Source organism: Saccostrea echinata, unplaced genomic scaffold, assembly GCF_033153115.1.
Source record: "Saccostrea echinata isolate AGI-Se365-2 ecotype Australia unplaced genomic scaffold, CSIRO_AGI_Sech_v1 ptg000049l, whole genome shotgun sequence".
NCBI classification, from domain to species: Eukaryota; Metazoa; Mollusca; class Bivalvia; order Ostreida; family Ostreidae; genus Saccostrea; species Saccostrea echinata.
The window spans coordinates 418,450-445,357 of NW_026889798.1; the positions used below are offsets into that span (position 1 = coordinate 418,450).

General features: G+C 30.7%; 1 protein-coding gene and 1 pseudogene across 1 annotated transcript; one reads left to right on the forward strand and one right to left on the reverse strand.

Annotated features, from left to right (window-relative positions):
- Positions 1-6,199: 6,199 nt before the first annotated feature.
- LOC133203239 (uncharacterized) lies at positions 6,200-17,424 on the reverse strand (annotated as a pseudogene).
- A 3,695-nt stretch (positions 17,425-21,119) lies between these two features.
- Positions 21,120-23,396, forward strand: LOC133203240 (uncharacterized). Its single transcript, XM_061339060.1, has 6 exons — positions 21,120-21,208; positions 21,367-21,458; positions 21,552-21,592; positions 22,358-22,507; positions 22,660-22,776; positions 22,956-23,396. The coding sequence occupies exons 1-6, from the start codon at positions 21,180-21,182 to the stop codon at positions 23,394-23,396; spliced, it is 870 nt and encodes a 289-aa protein (XP_061195044.1). The 5' UTR covers positions 21,120-21,179.
- Positions 23,397-26,908: the final 3,512 nt, after the last annotated feature.

Consider the following 26,908-nt stretch of genomic DNA (forward strand, 5'->3'; position numbering starts at 1 on the left):
CATAACCTAGGTAAAATTCAAAGTTAAGCTTTTCAATATTTTCAACATCCATTCTAGTTTGTTAAAAGTGCTGCGATATTATGTAGATTTTTCCATTTCATTGTTTAAATCATGATCGTATGACAGTATGCTGAATTTTTGCTGTTCAGTTGCATTGAACATAGAAGGAAGATATCACCAAGATTGCAATACTTTTTAAATAACTAAATTCTTCAAGAGTTTATTTTCAAACGCATACTATAATCCATTGCGTGTATGCCTTTGATGAGATCAATTTTTTAAGACCTTTATATTACCCTCCAATGTACCTGCAAACAAATGAAGAAGAGTATCAGTAAACTAGGAAATGTACGGGGGAAAAAATAAAATCATAAAAAAGACCTTACATCCAAGTTAATGCCCTCTTTAATAACTACAAATAATATTTCATTAACTCTAAAATACGAATTTTGTTGTGAAAATATTACTTGATTCACCTCTCTCTTCATAAAAACTGCGTCATTTTTCGGAGTTATGTCACATCGATAAGTGCTTTGCAATTAATGACTTGTTTATATTTTGCTATGTGGGTTTTAAGTAACGATAAAACAACATGTTTTAGTAAGTTGAGATGTAATTTAATACAATCCTATAGTTAAAAATCTGATATTATTTCATTTTATGGCATCATAAAAACTGTTAGTCTATAATACTATAAAATTAACATTCCTCGAATAGATCATAATCCGCCGTATAATTGTAGCCTTAACTGTTCTGCGTTCAAGGGATAGTTTAGCTCACCTGAGCTGAAAGCTCAAGTGAGCTTTTCTGATCTTCTGTTGTCCGTCGTACGTCCGTCTGTCTGTCTGTATTTCTGTCTGTCTGTCTAGCTGTCTGTCTGTCTGTCTGTCTGTCCGTCCGTCTGTAAACTTTTAACATTTTCAACTTCTTCTCAAGAACCACTGAGTCAATTTTAACCAAAGTATCCGTGGTTGAAGGGGAGTTTAAATTGTTAAAATGAATGGCCAATACTCCTTACAAGAGGAGATAATCAAGAAAAGACAAAAATAGGGTGGGGTCATAAAAAAAATCTTCTTCTCAAGAACCACAGGGCCAGAAAAGCAAACACTTAAGTGGAAGCATTCTTGGGTAGTGTAGATTCTAAATTGCTAAAATCATGACCCCCGGGGGTAGGGCGGGGCCACAATTGGGAATCAAAGTTTTATATTGAAATATAAAGGCAACATCTATGAAAATCTTCTTCTCAAGAACCACTGGGCCAGAAAAACTGAAAATTATGAGGAAGCATCCTTGGGTAGTGTAGATTCTAAATAGTTCAAATCATGGCCCCGGGGGTAGGGCGGGGCTGCAATAAGTATTACTGGGGGTCTGGTGAAGAACAGCAGGCCAAAGTAACTCAGGTGAGCGTTGTGGCCCATGGCCCTCTTGTTTTTTTTTAAATATTGATATAAAGTACTATGCACTACACTATGCAATTAAAATTTTAGACTCTAATATGTGTAAATAACATTTTGAGAAAAAAAACAGCAGAGTTGTATGTTATTTTGTTATGTTTACGTAAACTGAGGGGAGTTAATAATAATAGTAATTATAATAATAATTTATATAGCGCGTATCTTATATAAACTCTAAAGCGCTTTACAAATATAACTAGCTACATAAGAAAAGCAAGACTAAAATAATCTTACAAACACCTATAAAAAGAGTAAAAAAAATCTTCATTCAGAGTTCATTCTAGAAGAATTCAACACGACGAATTTATTACATCATGATAATGACGCACGCATTTTACTTTACACACGACACCAGAAAAAATAGCAACTTTTTGAAAGTGGGTGGATAAGGGTAGGGGATAATTGAAGAACTGACAACCTCCGTTGCGTGCTTGGAAAATGTAGAAGTTTTGAAAGTCGATCGAGAGAATTTCATTTACTCAAAGGAGTTTTATTGTGGCCCTTTACGGTATGCTGTATCACATTAAATCATGCTGATTTTTCACGAGTTTTTAAAAGAGCCAGAGAAAAGTTTGACAGAGGAAATTCGTACCAAGTTTAAGACGCGGGAAGAACTGGTGATAAAGATGAGAAAGGTGATGCATGTATTTCAGACAATACTTAAAGAGAAAAATGGACGACCTGGGTCAAACTGTTCAGAGCAAAGACGACAGAATAAACAACGTGGAGACTCCCCTCTCAAAACTATTGAAAAAGTGCAGTTGGAGGTGAAGGATTTGAAAAAAATAAATTACCTATCAAGAAACAAAGTCAAGAAAATATAATAAAATTATATATAAGGTGGAGAAAAGTGACAAAGAAAATATAACGAGAGTAGTCAGAAAAATTTTGCTCATGACTTGGGAATGTATGAGGAGAGCATTCTATCTTTCATTATCCAAAACACTCATCATATCCTTAGAATGCTAAACAATACAATCAACAACAAGGAGTCAGCACCTGAGGCTAATTGTTAACTTCGCCCGAATAGAAGACCGTAACGCTGTCCTACTGAAGGCCCGGAGCAATATCCTATCAAAAGGAAAAGCCGTGCAAACAGACCTATGTAGCTATTAGAAAAAGAAACGCATCGTCCTTTCTCAGCAGGCATACAAGTCAAGATACACTGGTTACAAAACTTGAATCATCGAGGGAAAGACCGATGTTGAACAGCATGCCGCTAGTCAATAGACACAGTTTGGAAAAATACAAATATGCATAAGAAACTTTTTTCCATACGGCCCTCATCTAAAATACGTACTTTTCCCCCTTTATCTCTCCATTATTTCTTTATTTACTGTATATGCACATGCAGGAAGCCTTTTTTTTTTTTTTTTTTTTTTTATTGTAAGATGATAGAGTTATATATGTGTGTAAATATGTGTATTTGAAATCCATAATTCATCTTGTATATATAGTATGTCTTGTAAGCTTTAAAAAATGTCCATGAATTATTGAGAGCGGCATGACCATAGTAAAAGGAAAGAGGTATTCAGATATGTTAAAGCACACAGTGCATTTCTCTACTGTCTACAAGATCTACATTGTGCAGAAAATGGGAAAATATTGCATATTCTCAATGGGGCCTTGCTTTGTTAATGTGCCCTCGGTCAAGTCACTCGAGGGTTGACTCATGGTGCATTTTTAATCAAAATTTAAAGATTTTTCTAGGGTTAAAATATATCCTAATAAGCAGGCAAAGCTTGACTTTTTTCTAATGCTCGGTATTGCATACGCTTCAGGAAGAAGAATAACAATTGATGATTATTTATTATTACAGATTATTTTAATGAAAATTCATGTTGACAGTAATATACCCCACAAGAGAACAAAAGCCAAAAAGATCTTTAGGAACAACCCTATGCATCAGATTTTTTATATGCGTTATATACAATTTTAAGGAAATTTACTGAATGAATTTAGGTTGAACTCGAAAATATCAGAAAATTTGAGTTTGAAGGATTCTTGATACGAATACATAATAAATCGATCGAAGATTGGAAAAACTAACAAAATATTTCTATTTCTTTTGCAAACGAATGAAAATAAACCCACAGAGCATTTGAAGAATTAGAGACATATTTCTCTTTTCAGTGTTATAAATAAGCCGCTGTCAAGTGTTTAGCTTATCAAATTAAAAGTGTTTTTCTCTAGCTTATTCATGAAAATCAAAAGGGATTCATGATAGATACATTGATTAAAATCATAGACTACTTTATGATGTTTATTAATTATTGTAATGTTGCAAAAAATACAAGGATTTGTTCTTTTTATTGATTTTGGAAAGGCATTTGACTTTGTTTAATGGAATACTTTCGATTCGATGAAAATGTCATTAGTTGGTTTAAGTTATTGTTATCAAAAGCAAAACTGTTTATGATTTAGCCTGCTTTTTCCGACTATTTTGGTACTGGATGAGGATTATGCAGGGGGGGGGGGGGCTCAATTTCACCCTATTAATACTTACTTTGTGCTGAAACCTTGGGTATTTTGATTAAAAAAAAAACAGTCTTGGAATTTTTAAAAAGAAAATTAATATAGGCTATTGAATTCTGCAAATGATACTTTCATCCTCTTAGAATGCATTCCAGAATAAAAAAGGAAAATCCAGGAGTACTTTTTAGAGTTTTCAAATGAAAATGATAATGGTAATCATTGAATTAGAGGAATAATCCTATATAATGAAATAATGAACATAATCAAATAATAAATATTCGTTGGAAGTCAAATGAAAATTCTTTCTCAAATGAGTTAGATTACTAGTAGGTCAATGCATAGTTATATTGCTTAATTGTATAGACCTGAAAATAACATTCTTACTTCTTCATGATGTTTTTTTTCCTCGGCCGATATACCTGGAGGAATAATCCTCCATCAATGGTTCAAAGTAATGTACAAATGTGACAAAAGGGATTATAACTCAATCTTTATCTTTGGTACAAATAATGCATAGGGGAACATTCTTCTATCGGTGATGGATACTGACAAACAAAATAAAACAAAGAGGAACATTACTCCATCTTTATGTGTGTTACAAATAATACATGGAGGAACATTCCTCTTTCAGTAAAGGATACTGATGTACAAAATAATATATTGAGAAAAATTACTCCATTTTATCTATGCTACAAATAACACATAGGGGAACATTCCTCTATATGATAGAGGAACATTTCTCTATTGGTAATGGATACTGAAGTACAAAATAAAACATAGGGGAACATTCCTCTATATGTAAGGGATACTGATAAACAAAATGTTACGTAGAGGAATATTACTTTATCGGTAATGGATACTGAAGTACAAAATAAAACATAGGGGAACATTCCTCTACATGTAAGGGATACAGATAAAAGAAAGTTACATAGAGGAGCATTCCTCTATCGGTAAGGGATACTGATGTACAAATTAATATACAGAAAAAAAATTACTCCATCTCCATATTTATGTATGTTACAAATTATACATAAAGGAACATTCCTCTATATGTAAGGGGTACTCATAAACAAAATGTTACAAAGAGGAACATTACTCCATCTTTATGTATGTTACAAATATTACATAGAGAAACATTCCTTTTTCATCTATGGACACTGATCTACAATATGTTACACAGAGGAAAGTTTCTCCACTTTCAGTGGTATTTGATACACAAAGTATTTGGAGGAATTCCTATTTGAAATAATATATAGGGGCAAATTACTCCATCATTTTATCATGTCAACAATTAAATTGGTGTAATGTTTTTTATCTTAATAAATGGAGGAGAGTTCCTCTAACATAACCTGGGTATTGGTATACAAATGGTCTACATAATTAAACTTACTTGTGTAAAATATATACAAAACCATAAATAATACAGATAAGTTCATCTTTTGATTCATTTGGAAACATACTTATCCACCTTAATTATAAATTGATAAAGAAATTGATTACTATTGATATATTCTGACAAGCTTATAAAAAGTTCCCAATCACACGATAGAGAACAATTCTCCATCATTACATGAAGAATTCTTGCATGGAGAAATATTCATTTACTTCAGATAGGTACAAGTAAAATCCCAACATAGATTTCTTCATCTTTTATGCCAATACACTGGAGGAACATTCCTCCATTTCCCTTGGACTTTGGTGTACAAAACATTTGCAGGACTTCCTAGTCATTATAATACATAGGGGAACATTCTTACATATTCAATATATCTTGGTGTGCTTATCAATTTGAGAAGTATATATTCTACATGTTGTAGAGGAGTTTCTAGTTTTAAAAATTACATATTTCCTCTCTGATATTCTCTCCGATATGGATCTAGAAATCGAAATGATATAAGTGATAAACATGCGTAGAACTTTGAGTTCTATTCATTTTTATATTGCATGTAGAAAAATGCCTCTGACTACTTTTAAGGCAAACAAAAAAATGCTTCACTTGAATGAATTTATTTGAATTTATTAACACCGAGTAATGAAATGTGTAATGAACTCTCTCTCAAAAAAAAAAAAAAAAAAAAAAAAAGAAAGAAAGATTTTTCCATTTTCTCCTGATATTGTTGCACTAAATGCACGAATGATTTCAAATTGATAAAGAACATGTACTGTCAGATTATACATGTATTACATTAAAAAAATCTTTACTGGTGGTCACACAAAAATATTCTCTAGTGTAACTATATTTTCCCCCAGGTTTGATTCAAATTGTAATATTATTTTTCCTTGATGTAGTTGTTTACTGCCATCAATTGCTCATCAATAGATGCTGAAAGCTTGTCAATTTTGATCATTTTTTCTTCAACATCTCCCTTCATTGATAAAATTATAAACTCTTCTTCAAAAGTTTGTTGGTCCTTCTCATTTATTTTGAAGGATAGCTTTTGTGGCCGATGCAAAAATTGATCATCTTGAATTACTCCGACATGTTTGTGGCAGTATGTCAGGATGGTTCTATTCCTTAATGCATAATAGATTTTCCCTTTTGTGTACTCAACAAGAACTACTTCTGAATCTTGGTTGTCCTTGGTATCTTTGTTTATCTGCAATGTTTGTAAGGAAAACACTAAAAAGCTTAATCATCAATTTTATGAATATAAAATGTCCTTCAATGAAATAAGTTTAATTAAATGATTATAATGCTAAGCAGTCATCCCCCTCTCCACTGCTACAAACACAAAACCAAAACAACAAGCATCAAAATAAAGGAAATACCTTTTTTTCACCAGTTGAGCATTCTTGGGGGCGTTCTTCAAAAATAGCACCCTTATTTTTCTCTAAGCATTTCTATAATTGAAAAGAAAAATGCTTTCATGGTGTCTTGTTGCAAAGAAAGTACCGGTAGGAACCATAATTTTTTTCATGCTATAATTAGTATTTGAAATAAATGTTCTCGCTGTTATTCAATTCTTTGTAGAAACTACTCTATTCTTGCTTTAATTCATTTGCAAGGTCTATCAAGCAAAATAATCATGCATATGTACATTTTATTCTGATTGAAACACAACATGAATACTAAAAATTTACTTGATGACCACTAAATGTCAATTGAAGATTCTGTCTGGCACGTGCAGCTGCATCCTCAGCATGCAGTTTATTTTGGATTTCATCTTTTAATTTTTCTTGCAATTCAGTTACCATCTTCTGCAAATCAAAATGCAATAATTGCAATATTCAATAAGAATAAAAATCACAGAAAACCCAGAGAATTTTAGCTTACATTCAAATTGGCCTCTGTTAACTTTTGCTCCTCAGCTTTAGATAATATAGCGAGTAAACTCTTCTTCAGGGCCTTGAAAATGAAAAATGAAATCTTCTCTTTGATCATTGACTTCATGGGGTATTTTTAATCTATTTTTTATATATAAAAAAAAAACTAATTTGCCCCCCCCCTTTAAATATAGGTTCATTGAACTTGAGAATAATTATTAATTAAAATATCCATATGGAATATATTTTGCACATTTCATTATTTAAAAATTTAACTTCTTTAAGGCATCTGAGTGAAAGAAAGCGCTTACAATAATCTTGCTATCCTTTTCTTTTAGAAAATGATTCTGTTGTTCAACAGACTGTTCAGAATGTTTCAGCTTTTCTGACAATAGTGTTATTTGCTGTTGAAGTCTTTTTATTTCCTCTTCTTTCTCATAGAGTAAATTTTCATTTTCTGTCTGAACTCCAGTTTCCTTCTCACTTTTTTTCTTTGACCTGACATATAATATTATACATGATGTTTAAAGATTGACTTCGATCATTTTTTGAAAGAAATTAAGCTTTAAAAAAATAATTAAAAAAAAAAAGAGAAAAGTCCTTCATATATCATTGTATACAAAATGAAGTATTATTAATAAAAACGAAAATTTACTGTGTGCATTCGTCCTGGTTTTCTGTCACGACATCAGCAGCTTTTCTTTTTTGGGATAGCATTTGCCTTCTGCACCATACGAAAATGCAAAATATAGCATAAAAATTTCAGTTTGTTCATCAAAGAAATCTGAAGCATTTGCATTTCCCTTCTATAGGTACTGAGCCTTGAAAATGGATTATGCAAGTATTCTTACCGGTTAGTGAGGGGTTCATGTTTACTTGGTTTGCTCTGATCATTTTCTCTTTCACATCTGTAAAATTGAATTCAAGTTTAACAATATTGTCAATATGTCCCTTATGCCTGTATTAAATAAAAAAAATTACAGGTGAGGCAATTACCTCTGACAAGCACTTCGAAATTCCTCCGGCATTATTTCTCCATTTTTAAATCTGGTAAGCAAGGAGATTTTCAATTCATTGTTTTTGACTTTAGAAAAATGCCAAAAACAATATTGAGAACACTGCTCAGCTCTTTTTTTGGCCTTTAATGCAACCATTTTCAAAAGCGTTAAAGACATCTTTAATGAGTTCCCAAATGTTATTTTCGCTGGCTGCTAAGTTAAGATGGACTTTATAAGAGTTTTTGAGATCTGTTTTCTGAAATGAGAGAGAGAAAAATTACAGTCAAACCAGTGCATATTGAATACAAATAGTGGACATATCTTAAATGCCTACTACAAGTTTGAAAAGTCTTCATAATTGAGATAATTATAGACATTTTTCAATAAAACTTAAAATATTAACACAAATGAAAAATTGTATTATTTAGATTTTATTACTTTAATTGCAACAATAAACTCTTTCTGCTTATACAATAAACATGTTTATTATGTTAACATATATGTTTTATGTGTTGTATCATCCTGATGAAAAAAAATCCCTGGCCGAAATTATTCTTAAATTGGGTGGAAATAGTTTCATTTGTAAAGAGAAAATTTTTCAAAGTTTTAAATATTCTTTTGTTACCCTAAAAACCCATCGATATAACATTTCTGCTTTGGATAAGTAAGAAATAAGCACAATGATGGTTTACTGTATACATTTCTGTAAAAGAACATTTTATTGAATAAGTGTGTTGTAAAAATAAAGATTTGTGATTTATATGATAATATAAATAACTTGTGTAGATGTACATTTAAAACAAATCAATGTATAACAGTGATCTTTTTAAGCTTATTATTAATTAAAATAGCAGTTTGCAATAGTTTTATTTGTAAAGAGAAAATTTTTCAAAGTTCTAAATATTCTTTTGTTACCCTAAAAACCCATCGATATAACATTTCTGCTATGGATAAGTAAGAAATAAGCACAATGATGGTTTACTGTATACATTTCTGTAAAAGAACATTTTATTGAATAAATATGTGATAATATAAATAACTTGTGTAGATGTACATTTAAAACAAATCAATGTATAAAAGTGATCTTTTTAAGCTTATTATTAATTAAAATAGCAGTTTGTGTGTTTAAGGTAGAAATAGAAATTTGTCTAAAGAAAATGTTGTTCTTACTTTAACAACTCAACCCTTTCAATAACTGGTATCTTTTTAAAAAAAAAAAGTTAGTCAAATTTAGAAAATTCTATTTATGTGTTTGAAATAATTCGAAACAATACACAAAATTTCAGAAAGTGAAGTAAACCCCTATAATTTTTATATTTTTTTTTTAAAAATGCCTCGTATGCAAATAACTGCGCAGATTTCCCTATTTTTATTTAACTCTTCTTTTTCTTGTCTGTTTCTCCATTTTGATGCATTTTTCATTTTCTTATTCTTTTTAAAACTTTAATTACTATCTTGTACATTTATTTTACTATAATCTTATTGTTAAGTGCCTTATAGTAATATTTATTAAATAGGGCGCTCAACAAATGTTTTATTTATTTATTATTACAAACATAATAAAATACCCCGGTACAAAAAAAATGGAAAAATAAGTTGGCAAACTAATGAAGATCCCCCAGAGTTTTGAGTTGGGCAGTAATGCAATCATTAATCATGAAGTGGTGAATAATCATTAATTTAGTGTTCTAAAAAATCCAAAGTTATTCTTTTCCATTATAAGGCACACTCTGTTATATTTGTTTTTATTAACCTCTGCAAATATTTTCTGAAAGTTTGACTCAGTTGGGCCATGAATCTCAAAATCTGTTCTTGATAAAGAATTTGAAATGATAAAAAGGCTATGTGTAATAATTGACACCCCTGACCCCCTAACTTACAAAGTGGAAGCTCCAGAGTCAGTTATTTACACTGAGCAGATGTGCATATTATGTTACACCACTTGGAAATTACAGAGATTTATAGCTGGTAAAGGCTATGTCAGGTTAACTGCCTTTTTATTAATAAACCCAGATGTCAGATTAACAGATACACCAAATTATTCCTCACATTTACTTTTCTTAAAATTATTATATCTTGTTTTATTAAACACAGCAAGTGTGCACTACAAAACCAGAAAAAAGAAATGCAATGCGTAATTAAATTCAGCAAAAAATAACTGATGACCTTAAAATTCGAAGAAAGGGGCAGTCTGTGCTAGAAACGGTCAGATTTATGACCCTCACTGCTATCTTACACAGGATTTTTTGTTGATGATAACTTTTGTGATGATCTGACAAAAAAGATTTCAGAAATTGTTAATAAATATGCATGGTCAGCTGAAAATGTCTTTAAAAGAGGAATGTGTTCATTGTCTTGTTATTCAATCCACACATTTGTTAAAAAGAGATGAAACATTTGATGCTGGAAAATATTTTGGCACACAATATATTAAAACATTATATACAACTGATCATAAAACATTATTAACAAGGAAAAATGTATATATTTTTTATTTTTAATTTTATGTTTATTTTCTATTATATAACAAATTGAATTTGATTTGAGGTCATATCTGTCATTTATAATTAGAAGTCAGTTGTTTGCTTTTCAACAGTCCGATATCTAATTAATCTGTCAAGAACTCATTGGTTCCTCTGTGCATTTGGTGGGATAATAGAGGGGGGGGGGTTAAATCTTGTTTCCGTTGCACTCAGCATCTGTTTTCTAACACAGTTTAAAGCAACAGCACAAACTATCCTCCTTTGTTGACATTTTAAGGACAGTGGATTATCATTCTGTTGTTAATAGTTTCTTGTTTAGTGTTTTACACGTACCCACCATCCCACCATACCAAAAAGAATATCAGACCTCTGATATCAGACATTCATCATAAGAGTGTATGTATATATATATATATATATATATATATATATATATATATATATATATATATATATATATATATATATATATATATATATATATATATATATATATATATATATATATATATATATATATAATTTGAGAAATTACAAATGTTTTGGAATTATTTATAAAGAAGACATTATCATCCAAATTGAAATATATATTATTGATATCTTTGAAAAACTGTATAACAGGTATTTTCTGTGGTTGGAAAATTTTTGTAATTTGGACTCTGATTTGTAGCAAATAAATTTCTATATCTTTAACTTCTGTGGCAACAATAATGCTTGCATTATGCTGCAAAAACTACATTTAAAGGAACTGACTACAAAATGTTAATTTTAGTTCATTTTTTTGTTTGTTTGTTTAACATCCCTCAAGATTTTTTTACTCAATCAGTCGCTGGTGTAGGGCTGCAAATTTAGACCTTCTTCGCACTCAGGGCCATTGTCAAGTGAGGGATCTTTTTTTCAGCGCCTATTTTTTAGTGACAAGGGACCTCGCTTTATATGGTCTCATTCTCCGCGTCTCACAGTGGGATTTGAATCCTCAACGTAAGAAACAACTCCTTACTTCGTGACTTAAGAGTAAACACTCTAATCACTGCACCACGCGGGCCACCATTAAATTTGGTACAACACTACAATGTTAAGGTATTTTAATACTGACTTAATCATGTTCAGGGTGAATCAGATCTGAAAAGATGCTATGCTGTTCTTCTATCTTTCTGTTTTTTTTTTTTGTTTTTTTTTTTTTTTTTGTTTTGTTTTGTTTTGTTTTTTTGTTTTTTTTTTTTTTTGTGTGAATATGTTCCAATAATACATGTTTCATACCCTAGTAAGCATATTTTTTTCACTAGGAAATTATCAGTTCTAAATTTTGATCAGGTGAAATACTACGGCTCTGTCGTACGTACCACTTATAGCAATTACATGTAGGAATAAATGATGATGTTTACAAAAAAATACATCTTAATAATATTTTAAAAATATATTTTGTCCTATCCGCAAAATATGGCCAACCGCAAATATACCATTTATACGGTATATGAGTGGTTAACAAAAAGAGTTCAAAGATTCTAGCATTTGCCTCTCTATCACATTTTTTCAATTAGCCTTTATTGCAATTGCACTGCAATCCTGCTAATTTTGTTTACTTTAACTTATGCTGGTTCTTCAGATTCCTCAACAACACGTTTTTTAAGATCAATGTCCTTTCTATCCGTGGGCAGCCTAACCTCATTTTGGTGTGCTCTGTATCTGGTTTCTGTTTCCTTGCATATCTTTATTGCACGTTTGAATAACGTAAAATCCTAGTGCCCTACATTTTTTATTTGTATTTTTGCTGGTTTAATTTCCATTTCTTCCAGACCCTCACGAGGTCACCTGATTATAATTTGGGATTCCAGTTAAAGAGGAATTTCTGAGTCATTGTCCTATCCTGCACATCTTAAGATTCTTCAGCCCAAGATATGTGTATAAAGATCATTGTCCTTTTTACTGTGGACAGCCTAACCTCACTTTGGTGTGCTCTGTGTCTGGATTTTGTCTCCTTGTGTACCTTTCTTGCTTGTTTGAAAGATGTAATAAAATGTCAGTACCCTACATTTTGATTTTATTGAGCTTGTTTCCATTTCTTCCCATCTGGACATACCATACCATTGTGAGACCCCCTTTGGAACCAGGAATATTTGAGGGGTGGGTTTAGTACACCCACTCAAAATATCTTACTCAGTAATTTGTTGACATGCAAAAAATATAAATAAATAAATGAACACATACAAAAAAACTGTCCAAATTAGAAAAACCTCTAAAATGGGGAAGAGCAAATTTTTATTGACAAGCCACTTTCTCCTTTAGAGATGGGGTCAATTTCACACTAAAGTTGTAAATTAATTTACATTAATTTGGCCGAATTATTCAACTACTACAATTTACAGATGTAATTAAATTAAACATAATTTCAGCCAAAAAGCCGAAAGTAGTTAATAACAAATTACATTAATTACATTTAATTACTGGGAAAATGTATATCTTCAGTACATTTAATCAATTTAGAATTTATTAAACAATTACATGCACTTGTGTAATAGAATATGAAGTTATCAATAGTATTCATCACTCATAAAGATTTTTTTTGTTGTTGCATCTAATCATAACTTGTGTTTCAAATGTCATATGTTCAGCAATGATCAGGTATACAGGAGATAGGATGCATTGCCTTATTTTTTTAAGACCATTATTTCGAGGACATTGAAGTGCCATAAGAATTTTAACACCTGCCATATGTTTTGCTTTCTTTAAACTTGGGTGTTTGTACTGGTGATTACTGCTGAGAACTTTTAATTAAACCCGAATCCCTATACTGTCATTTAATGGTCATCTAATGAAGGTGGTCTCAGTACCTAGTTGTTTTTACAAACAAGTATGACATGGTCATTTATTTTTCTAAAATTTCTAACCAAGTGAAATTACATATAGAAACTCAGCTTTGTTAAGGAAGGAAATGGAAAATGCGATCTAAGTACCTTCTTAAAATGTATTATTTTAAAAAATCTTTATAACAAAGTAACTGTTTACACGTAGGAAAGGTAATATAGATATCCATAATGGATAGGTTTGGGTCCGTACCCAGTACCATTTACATCGCATGTATTAGCTGTGTGTCACGTGACTGGTATAAAAATAGAATTGTTAAGCTGAATGTAGAAAATGACGCTAGTGCAAGGGCATACGCATGTTTTTGGAGAAAAATATTGTTACACATTAAAAAAGATTTAAATTGGCTACCCGAAAAGTGCTGGGAGCTAGTTTGAACTGTTTTGGAAATACTCGTAATTTTGCTGAAAATGCGTACAATAGCTAAAAATTCCCACTTCGCTTAAATCCTGTCAAGAATAAAAATAGTGTTATGCAGACCAGAATCAGCTCCCAGCACTTTTTAAAATATACATGATATAAGCAATTGATATTCTGTATTTCAGCTCAAACAGTTTAGTCTATGCCCTTGCACTTTTGAGGTAAATTAGGAATACACTTGTTGTGTTAGCGATATTCTTTACATTCTCCGTCGTTGTGCAGCTCCATAGCACCTAGATAAATTGATAACCTACATAGTTGTTTTAAATAAATTATTTCCTTTCAATTTTATTGATTAGATTTAAACATTGGCGATGGTTTTCTATTTATTTAAACATTTTTGTAATTAGTAAACCAATGGATCCACTCCTCTGGATCACTTGTACTGCGTCAAGTCAAGGCTAGTGACGTAATTTATGACATGAGACTTGCTTCTAATTACTCGGCAGTATTGTTATCAAATGTTGTGATTTTACATGCTTTTGTGAATAATTGATAAAATAAATGAATGCAAGTTGTCATTTACGCATTGCCATGTAGTTAAATTGATTTTTGTCGCTTGTGAAATTTTTAATGACGTCACAATGAAACTTCCCATACAGTGCATCACAAATGTGAACTCAGGCCTTCCTTAACGTAGCTGAGAAAAAAGATAAGTACGCATATATATTCTTAGTTTTGTTCCAAAAAGTGTTTAAAAATATACCAATAAAATTATGAAAAAATTGTGTAGAGAAACAAGATTTACTTTCAAGAATTTTACATTTGAGTTTTTAAGGATTAGACTATGAGTAAAATGTAATTCCAAAGTAAATAAAATGTAATTTGAGTTACACATAATTTTTCATGAAATTAATGAAATAATAGTTATTACTTGTAAATTTAATAATGTTCAATTACAGATCATGAGTTTCAATTACTTGAGAATTTGTAATAAAGTTTAACTTATTTCTTCCAGCGTTAGAAGAATTATACATGTTTACTAGGGTGTCCAAGATCATTTACATGTACTACGTAACTTAAATAACTCTAAATATCCAAACTTAAGGGAGTCCACCCCACTCCCTCCACCCCTTTGCACACTGAATTGGCTACTTTTGCTTTTGATTCCAGCATTGGTTTGGCATTATAGTCATAAAATTTTTGGGGGTCATTGCCCTTTACTGTAACTTTAGCGTATGTGTATAAAGATCATTTTCTCTTTCATCTTTGGACAGCGTGACCTCACCGGGGGTGTTTTGTATTTGATTCTGTTTCATGGAATATGACATTTCTGACAGTTTGAACAGCGTAAGACTTCAGCGCCCTACATTACAATTTTATTTCTTCTTAGGTTTTCTATTTCTTCCCTACCCTTGGGAGGTCACCTGTTTTTAATTATAGCATCAGTTTGGAATTCCAATTAAATATTGCCCAAAACTTTTTAAAAAATATTTTACGGTGATAATGTACATCAATTGTCTCGTGAACTCAAACAAATCTGTGTCATCCTTTTTTCAGGTTCTATAAGGTATTTTACGCAAGCATTTTGGTTGTTTTAAATTCATTGCAACATTTCAACATCATCTTTATACCAAATTTATGCTAATCCTGGTGATGGCTGGCCAATATGCAATTGATAAATCTTTTTTTGCCTCATGTGTGAAACAGATAATTTATGCTATTGTAGTTCAAGTAAACACTAATGACTAATGACAAATTAGCAGTGTATTAATTCTTGAGTTGGGGCAAGAAAGTTTGCTTGAACAAAGTTAAGATAATTAAGGCTTAAAGTATATCTTAATTTATAAAAAAAAAAAAAAAAAAAAAAAAAAAAAAAAAAAAAAAAAAAAAAAAAAATTTTTTGATTATTTATGGATTCTTATATGATTAATTTTTTAATTCTCATTTTAATCATACTATGTATACTTGTATTTGAAAGTTTTAAAAGATAATGTGCATTTTAACACATGTGGTTGTGATATCTTTCATTCAGTCCATTTAACTGACAATAACTTTAAGCTGCTTTTAAAATTATTAAAAACTAATGTGTTTCTTCAGAATTGTTCCGTTTTTTATTAATAAAATTCCCTGTCTTTTAATAGTTTCCATCGCATATGTAAGAAAATAATTGAAGTTGCAAAATTATTTATTTTTGCAAAATTCTTGATGAAATTAAGCTACACTCCGGTTTATCTTTTTTTTCAATTTTTATATTTTTCAGACAATCGTCTTTTATATAACTTAAGAGATTGAGCCATTCATACTTTAGATAAGTAAATAAATCCTCTTTTTCCAGGAGATATCGACTTAAAACTAAATTGAACTATCATCTGATGTACATAAAAAATTTAAAGTGTTTTACTTAGATATCTTAGTCAATAGCGGTCATTAACTACTTAATAGAGAACCACCCTCCCCACCCCATCCCATTTAATTCTCAGTTTTCACTTCTGAAATGGCTCTTTACAAACATACATATAATGGGACGTGACTGTATTAACACTGACATATACACACACCCTCTCACACAGATATTACATGGTAATTAGTAAGACATGCATTGATTAACAGGTTGGTAAACAAGGACAATATCATTTTTTTTTTTCATTCTTGCAATTTGCAATCACAATCAAGTATGCTCATACAGGCACCTGATCCCACCTCTGGAATTTCCAGGGGGTGTTTTTACCCTGTTTACAGATTTATATTGTTTGTACATGAAGTTTATCTTTAATTGAGATTGATCAATGTTCATTATCTTCACTTTTTTTCATATGTATACTTTTTAAATAGAAAAAAACTTTGTACTTACAGATTTGTTCGTAATTGCTGCAATGTCGGATCTCCATTTAGTTGATATACTTTTATGGGGTTTTCCAGCATAATTCCTCTGACAATTTAGAAACAGTCTATGAAAAAAAACAGACTTTCTTTGCAAAGCTCAACTCCTGAGAGTGTTCATGGAGCTCATTATGTTTGTATGCAAGAAACAGAGCCTGATCTTTTGTCAAGTTTTGGTATATATCCATATAAACAAACTCATATTGTTCTTTAAGAGTGCATTCACCAGAATTTAAAATTTTCTGTAATGCCGCTCTTGTGTGGTTTCCACCAAGAACCTCTATATGTTTTTTTCCTGGTGTTGCAAGGTTATCAGTTGTAAAATCCTCATTTACAAGTCCAACCAATGTAGTATAAGACTTGAAGTTTTTCGCAAATGACTCAACCAGTTCATTCACATGATTTTCATTCAGCAATCTAATGCAATGATCATTGACTGGAGAAATAAGGTTATCAATGTGTACTTTGACATGACTCCCTACAATGATAAGCATATATCACAGTAATTTCAGAAATACTTTTTTTGTATTAATTAAGTGAACAATTTGTTATGTAGAACATACCTTTCAATGATTTCTGAATTATGTCAGCATCTATACTTTTGAAAATTTCTTCTTCTGGTATAATGGTATCTTGGGACATCTTGAAGTTCGATAATTAATCTACAGGGCTGTATGCTTTATTCTGCAGAGGATCTTTAACCTAATGCTTCTAAGTGAAACAACTATATAATTCAACCAATCACAGTGCTGTGCTGAGTAAATTTGACCAATCATAATGTGTGATTTTATCAAACCACAGTGCATGGCTATTAAACAGTTGAAAATTCTTTTTGCACTCATTTAGGATCTATTCAATAATGGCCAGTCCTAGAAAATTTACCCCTGTTTCCAAAGACTGGCAAGAAGAAACTTGTAATGAACTTGGAATTTCTTTTATTGAAAGAGCTGATTAGATTTATGAACCAAACTCTTATTTAGGAGAGCCATCTACTTGTTTCAAAATCAAAGGAGATGGGAATTGTTTGTTCAGAAGTCTTGCACTTTCAGTCAGTGGTAAGAAAGACCTTCACATGTATTTCAGGAACATAATCACATCATTTATTGCAAATAGCAAAGATCCTATTGTACGTGATGAGACTCCAGATGATTATTTAAAAAGAACTCGGATGAGGGAAAATCGTGTATGGGGGACTGACATAGAACTTTATTTTGCTGCAAAGTGTTTAAATTGTACGATTTTTGTTTATTCAAAACATGGAAAAATATATGACTGGTTAGAATTTAAACCAATGAATAAAAACACAGATTTAGCAATTTATCTGCATCACAAGAATGGTGACCACTATGATGTTGTTACATCTGTCAACAAGTCCAGAGCAGAGAGTGAATTACCAGTGTTGGAAGATGAAAATCATAAATATGAGCCTCTTATTTTCATTGATCTTGATAAACAAAATGAAAAGGATGAGACAAAATTCGACATTTCAATGGTGAGTTGCACAATGTAATTTTCAATCTTTACCATTAGAAAAATCTATTACACTGTATCAACCTTTATTTAACAACATAAATTAAGATCATTTATTACAGTTAAAAGTGTATCTTAAACTAAAACTGTATTTAAAAAAGAAACAATGGAAATTAATTGTTAAATGACACTTGCAATAAAAAAGACAAGTAATTTAAAAAAAAAAAAAAGTCAATATTTTGATGCTTATGCATTGCTGGCTCGATATTATTTGTATGTATACTTTTTAAAGATATTCAAGTTCAACTAGAAATGGTTTATTTTCTCTCCTTTTTATTTTTTCTCAATCAAAATCTGGTTGATTAAAAAGTCCCTTCAAATATAAATCACTATTCTTTTTATAATGTTTACAATTACATGTTAAGTAAACTGAAATTTTTGATTGATATTTTTTCATCCAAATCTGCAGTATTTTAAACTGGGCAGAAAACCAGTTAAAAATGTATAGTCTTATTTTTATTTAAATTCGATATTGAATTTTTGTAACAAATTTTGATTTCTTTCTTAATGTAGTGATGTTTTAAACATATAAGTTTTTTACACTACAAAATTATTTATCTTTTAGTCACACAATTTTAATTGTTTGTATTAATATTTTTCTTTTAGTCAAATCTATCTGACATATTGAAAAGCATGAGTTTTTAAGATAGTGATGCCAGTGGATCAGTTGAATGTTTCAAGTGTCATGTAAAAGAAAATCCTGGTACAGGCTGTATACAAAGTGAACAAAAAGAAGATCCTTTTGATTTTGAAAATGAGGTAAAACAATGTAAACTGCAAAAGTGTGGATAAGTATTAGTCCCAGATTCCTAGTTTTAAAGAAAATTAAAATACATGTATCCTGCATGATACTTATTGGCGTTGATATTTGCTATAAGAAAGACTGGCTCACTGTGAGGTTTTAAAGCCTTCAATTATTAAGATTTTTTTCATGATTGTAGAGTTTAAAAAAACTAAATTAAATGTAAGAAAGCAAAGACGTGTTAGAATGTAAATAAATTTTGATATTATAAAGCTATATATTATTTTGAATACTGCAATATTTTCAACAAATTTCCACCTTAAGGTTATAAACACTAAGTTTTATTGTTTAACAGGTAGCATTTGATACTATTCAATGATTTTCATTTTACATATGTCTACTTGTATATTGATTTAACTTATAGGATATTTTGCATTATGAGAGGGAGCATTTTTTACAACTGACATCAACACCAAAAAAAGTCAAGTCTGCACACAGGAATTTAAACTTGAATCAAGTTTCACCAAAAATTCAGGTAACAGTTGAAATATTTTTTAAAGCTTTCTTAAGAAAATTTATGCTATTAAAATTAATAAAATGCAGGTTCTTCTGTGGCAAATGATATACCAATCAGATATTGTTTATTTAACATAACCAGATGAGAACGAATTATGTCAACCTTGGTATAAAGATTTCAATGATGTCTAAATTTCTAATGTTTGTTGTGCATTTCCAATGAGTAATTAAAACAAAAAGTCATGACACAACGCCCAATCTGCAGCTTTGTTAATTATATTGTTTATTGAAAAAAAAAAACAAAAAAAAAAAAACAATGTCTCTGTCTAATAAAACATTTGAATTATTATGTATTATGTTTATACCGTAATCACACTGACAAAACTTTTGCACCTATCTGTCATCTCAGTGGGACATAAAATTAGTGTGTGTTTTAATGTAATATACATGTATTACATGTACAATTGTTACAGTCGTGTTTGATGCAAAGTTATGCTGTTAAATGAAGTTACATGATGATGTTACATATTGAAACAAACATCTCTTTAGTTGAATAAAAACAGTTTTACTGTGCTTGTAAAATTACTTTTATTTTATGTTATGATATGATTTAATCAATGTACACTTTATATAACTATGTAATATGTACATTAAGGGGTTCCAACTTTGGTTCTCATTTTAGGATGAGATGAACGGAAATCATCCAGACAAAAGCCTAAATATCAGTGATATACGCATTTACAATGCAAGTTTTAAGGAAAATGTAAGAACAAAAAAGCCATAATCAATCAAGAAAAAGAATAGTTCCATCCTTTTAAAAAAAGCATTAAAAGACATTTCGTTGGCCATGAAGAAAAAAAATAATTGCCGTCAGACTTGCTTAAAACATGTCGATGAAAAAATGATGAGAAGTATGAGATACAGATTTTGGACAAAGAGTTTTGACCAACGAGTTGAATGGTTTATGGATAAAGTAAAAGAATCTAAGTATCAAAGGGGATTGGCCACATTTACAATCGATGGTGGCCACAATGTGTGTTCTTCTTGCTTCAAACTGCTGCTCAAAATAAACAAAAACTTCTACTACAAGTATTACAAAAAAGCTTCAGAAGGAAAATCAGCAGCTTGCTATAGAAATGCCAGAGGATTTGGGATGGCAAGAGAAGGAGCCATTGTCTGGTTGCAAAATTATGAGTATTTTCATGCAGACAGAATGCCTGATAATGGCGATATGATGCTGCCATTCAAGACAAGAAAAAGTTATCTTTATGATTTATATGTTGATGAAAAAATACAGAAAATAGAAATATCCATCAAATATGCATACACTGTCAGCCGGTTAGCATTTCATGAAATTTGGAAAACAGACTTTCCAAAGTTGAAGATTAAGCAGGTATCATTTCAAAATCCTATTGTTACAACATTGCAATGCACATAATTACATATTAAAAGTAACTCTTTAAAAAATTAAATTTCACTTTTATTAAATAAAAATTGCATATAATTTTCTTTTCACACAAATTCATTTTCTAGATGTAGTACATGTGTGCACATTGAACGAGAGCTAGAAAAAACACGGGATCCTGTTAAAAGAGGAAAGCTAAAAGATATGATGTCTGTTCATAATCAAAGGCAAATGTAAGCAATAGCAAATTGACCAATTTTTGTGGGGATCTTTTGAATTGTTCATAAATACATACTTATATAGACTGTCTAGAGAAAAAAAAATACATGGTACATATTTTCAATTAGTGTTATAGCAAATAATAAACAGATATGTCTATTGTTCCTTAAAGGAAAGAGAGAAGATACTACTACAAGAAAAGGGAATTGGCTAGGGGCAACCCCAGCCATTTTCTTAGTATTATCATTGATGGCATGGACCAGAGTAAGTTTCATACAGGTTTTAATATCATTTTTTTTTAAATTATACAATACAAATTTCATTTTCTGACCATTAATATATTGATATTTTTTACAGGTAAAACTAATTTGCCACATTTCACAGGAAGACTTATGAAGGTATTTACAATACGCATATTTCTATTTTTATTCAAGATAGTATAGATATTTATAGGATCTCCCATAGATTGTGATTGGATATGACCCATATCTAATGAGTTGTGTGTTTCATATCCCTGGCTCAGGGATATAAAACACAAAACTCTGATATGACACATCCAACCACAGGCAATGAGAGCTTCGATCCTTTCTTGTTTTACAAAAAAATTATCGCGTTTTACACTTTTTTATACATGAATTCAATTTATTTGACGTGATCACTTTCATACAAAAACCATTGTGACGTCACAACGTCACAATAAAATGAAATCATATGACCAACATTAATTGTATAAACTGTAAAGGAGTCAACATGTGAGATAGATAGATAGATAGATAGATAGATAGATAGATAGATAGATAGATAGATAGATGGATAGATAGATAGATAGATAGATAGATAGATAGATAGATAGATAGATAGATAGATAGATAGATAGATAGATAGATAGAATTAAAAAAATATATACAAAAATGTAAAGTAAAGCTTAAGCGCTTTCATTTCAATTTTTTAGAAGCTTCCGAAGATTTGAAATTAAGGCGCGAAAGCTTTACTAAAAGTTTGCATGTTTCTTTTTAAAATTGTATCTGCAATTACCGAGCATTGTGGATTTATACTAGTATTTCAGTATATACATATACAGTTCAAACATTTCAGTATGTACTTAGAATACGACACAGATTGTTTTCAGTCTGTTTCATACAAGAATTTATTTCTTTATATAGGGTGTAGACCCAAACAGTTTTTTGAAGACTCATATTCAAGGAGTATTGAATCATGGACTAGAATCACTAGATTTGTATGTGGATATTAATGTGGATGCAAATCTAGTGATGAATATCATATTGAAAAGCACATACAAGGCTTTATTAATAGTAAGATTTAATTATCTAGAATTAAAATTTTTTGTCTTAAAATTTGGAAAAGTCCTTATATTGAAAAAGAAAACAAACTCATAGGAATTGAACTAAAGTATTAAACTAAACAGTGTTCAGCATTTACATGAAAATTTTGAAAATAATTACAGACTGGATTTCTACAGAGCACGTTTTACATTCAAGCTGACAACTGTGCCAGAGAAAATAAGAATAAATTTGTCCTTGGTTTCTGTGAGCTACTTGTTACTTTGGATATATTCAAAGAAGTAGGTATATTGCAGTCTTTTACCAATTTTATAGAATTTAATTTTTATATTTCATGTATTTCTTTAATTGAAAAAAAAAATCATAGTTAATCAAAAACATTGTTGCATACACATGTGTCAAAATAAAAAATAATAATAACTTTATATAAATAAATAGCTTGATTTTTTTTTTCTTTTAGGTCCATTTATCATTTCTCCATGTTGGACATACTCATGAAGACATTGATGCTTCCTTTTCCCAATTATCAATGAAGTTGAGAAAATCTGATGCAGAGACGATGCCAAAACTTCTTTCACTTCTAAATGGAGCTAAGCAATTAAGAGGTCTTTTTGACATCAAAACCTGGCTGGAACCATGTTTGAATCAGATCAAAAAACATTCCAAACCACTTCATTTTAAGTTCAACAGAGACATATCCCAGAGAGTTGTTATGCACTACCGGCCCAACAGCAGTCGACCATGGACTCCCACTGTAGAAACTATGCTCCATGCAGTCCCTTCTGGCAAACCACAAATACTCATACCTCCAAACTTCCATAAAATTGATACAGCAGCCATAAGGAAAAACATCGAAAAACTACATGTACTCAAGACCACAAGTATTCAAATGGAGGATTGAAAAGTTTTAAAATTAATAATTATATTAAAGGTCTGAAATCATCTTTGATGACAAGAATATTGAATCAAAATTTAAAATGAAACAATTTATTAATTGAAACTGTGAATTCAAAATCAAATGTTCAAAACTGGATCAGAGTACTTTATTGATATGATGCATGAAATATATGGATATATCGAACAGTATTCAAAGTCAAAAGTCAAACAATACAATAAGAAGCAAAGTAAAAAAGGACATCTTAAAACATCAGAGGTGGAATCAGGTGACATGGAGGAGTGAGCGTCCCCTGCCGACCGGTCACATGCGCCGTGTGTTCCTTATTATACGGAACAATACGTAGACAATTCAGTGTGTAAATAATGTGCTAACAATTAGTATGAAAAACGCCAGTCAGATTGACTTAATGATAGATTGTATTTGCTGACAAAGTCAATAAACCGACAATAGAACGTACAAAATGATGACGTTAAACGAGTCTATTGATATTCTTGTTTCATCAAATTGTTTATCAATAACATACCTCGTTTTAGAAATTGTTCATACGTAGAGTATGCTCTTGCGTTTCGAAACAAATAAGAGATATTTTGCGGATGATATGGTTATATTGCTGCATAAGTAAGGGAAGTTGACGACTGAAAAGTTAGAGTCATCCACGTTTATCATACCGCTTTGTTGTCAGATTTCCATTAACGTCTTTTTCTAGTAAAATATCGAAATATGAAACATGTATGTCAGACTCTGTGGTATCTCTTATTTCAAGCTCACTGGGATATATCGTGTCGACGTATGAATGGAAATATTAATAAAATTCATTATTTAAATATCCATAATTTAAGAAACTCATTTTTGAAGAACACATTTATTGCTTTTCGAGATATCCATGATAAAATGAAGATAATTAAGAACATGGCAAAAATTTATTACTCAAACAATTTGATGTATTAATCTAATTAGAATAGGGAAAAAGTTTGTGATGCAATTCTTCTCTCCTCCCCTCCTTTTTTTCTTTATCTCCCTCTATTGAGTTCTTCCTTTTTTATGACACTTAGATTATGTACCTGTACCTTAAGCAGAACCTATAAAAACAAAAGTTGAAGGGTATGGAAATCCGGAAAAATGTTTTTATAAAACCCCTACATGTATGCCTCTTGTGTATCTGAGGATCTTTAAAATTAAACAGAATAAAGGCAGAGCTTTGTAATTTTAACACCTGATAGAATACAAGTTCGAACCTCTTATGATCTATTCCAAACATGTTATGAAATCCTCCCCTTGGGTTCATAATCTCTATTTTTGGCCATTACGGATTTTTTCACTTTGGCTATGTAAAGGATATATCAAAAACTTGTCTGATGAGAATTATGCGTTCTTGAGTTTATTAGATATTCAGAATGTTTAACATCAAAACTATCTTTTGTACAAATTAATGTTTACAAAATTTTATTACAAATAGTGTAATAAGTGAGAATATCGCTAGGGAAAAAATGAACATTAGGGGAAATGTACTTTGCATATAGGATTAATTTGTTCAACTGAAAAAGGTAAAGAGGTTATGTATGACATACTAAAACAGAAAATGTCACATCTTTTAACAAGTCAAAATTGGAAAAATATTTCACTTTTTCTAAATTGCAATAGAAGTCTATTTAACAGTTACCTTTCATGAGTACCAAATTTACAAACCAGCATGGCTACAGTATGGGATTAATCATCATATTTTAATTACTAATGTATTTCTCTTGAAAGTTGGAATAAAAGATAGTAAAATGTGCAGTTTCTGTAATTCAAATAAAGAGACTACGGGGATGTCCTAATGTTCGAGAACTCATAAATTTATTTTTGGAATTTTGAAAGACATGAGGAAATTTTATTCCAAGAGTCCAGGCTTGCACTTAAATTTTTGGATTAGGTATTGATTCCAGCTGTAAGAAATTGTACCAGATACATCTTATTTTTATTCTACATATACATATCCTTGTGAACTTGAGATAAAAGATACCACAGAGTCTACCACATTTGTTTCATATTTAGATATTTTACTTGAAAAAGACGTTAATGGTAATCTAACAACCAAGCTTTATGATAAACGTGATGACTTTAACTTTTCAATCGTCAACTTCCCTTACTTATGCAGCAATATACATGTACCTTCATCACCTGCATACGGGGTATATATCTCTCAGTTGATTCGATACGCAAGAGCATGCTCTACGTATGTACAATTTCTAAAGCGAGGTAAATTATTGACAGACAAGTTGATGAAACAAGAATATCAGCTGTCTCCTTTAAAGTCATCATTTCGTAAGTTCTATGGTCGATACAATGACCTTGTCAGCAAATACAATTTATCATTGAGTCAAATGCTGACTGACGTTTTTCACACTAATTGTTAGGCCATTATTTACACACTGAATTGTCGACGGATTTTTCCGTTATTTCCCGATCATGACAAGAGGCACACGGCGGGTGTGACCGGTCGGCAGGGGATGCTCACTCCTCCATGGCACCTGGTCCCACCTCTGATGTTTGGAGGTCCGTGTTTGCTCTGCTCCTATTTTGTATTGATTAATGGACTTTTGAGCTTGAATACTGTTCGTTATCTCCATATATTTCATACACAAAAACTAAAGTCTAAATGAAAAGCTTTTAATTCAAGGATAAAGATATCAATTTAAGGGGCTTTGATACAAATCCATTGTTTACATTTTAAATTTCTATGTTTATTCAAAAAATAAAACCAGTTATATGAATTGAACTTACAAGAGTATTCTTAGATTTCAATAACAACTACACTCTTCTTTACATCACATCAAACATCCTTTTTAGTAAACAGGGCTCTGTTATTATTATTGTTTCACCGGGTGTTTCTATTTGTTAAACTCGGCACACATCACTGAGCACGTACTGACAATACTGGTGAGTTGGTTTTGCTTTCTTACATTTGTACTCTGAATTTTATGGATTATATCTTTTGTATTTTTTATTTATACAAAACAAAATTCTTCTTTTCTTAAGTATGAAGAACAAAGTTTTACTTTGTAAAAGTGCAAAAATGTGTCAATCAAACCCCTCCCAAAATTCGTAGTTTCAATAATTTCCAGATAAAAGACTTTTCTGAAAATGCTTTAATTATATTTTCATGTGAAATGCTATAGCAACATATGTCATGATATTATACAGAAACTATAGGAAAATGTTAATTTCAAATCCGTGTCCAGGCCTTTAAAACTCATCTCTCAACTTTGAAATATATAGCTACCAAATATAGTAAACTCGAAAACTATCAAGAATGGGACTTTTGACTTAATTTTCACATTAAGAGACTCTGGCTTATTTGTATACATTATAGTCACCGACCCATGATCAAACTTTTTTTTAAAAGACAGCACCTCTCTCTCTCTCTCTCTCTCTCTTACCCATCATAGCCGACTTGTGAGGAATTGGACGAATGGAATATGTTGTGGGGAAAGTGCTTTCCTATTATTATTTTATTTAAATAATGGTCAATTCTT

Bases quoted from the DNA above. Each gene is read 5' to 3' on its own strand.
- LOC133203240 (XM_061339060.1), top strand. From the start codon at position 21,180: ATGATGTCTGTTCATAATCAAAGGCAAAT. The intron at 21,593-22,357 runs GTATTTACAATA...TTCTTTATATAG, and splicing joins TCACAGGAAGACTTATGAAG to GGTGTAGACCCAAACAGTTT. The intron at 22,508-22,659 runs GTAAGATTTAAT...AAATAATTACAG, and splicing joins CATACAAGGCTTTATTAATA to ACTGGATTTCTACAGAGCAC.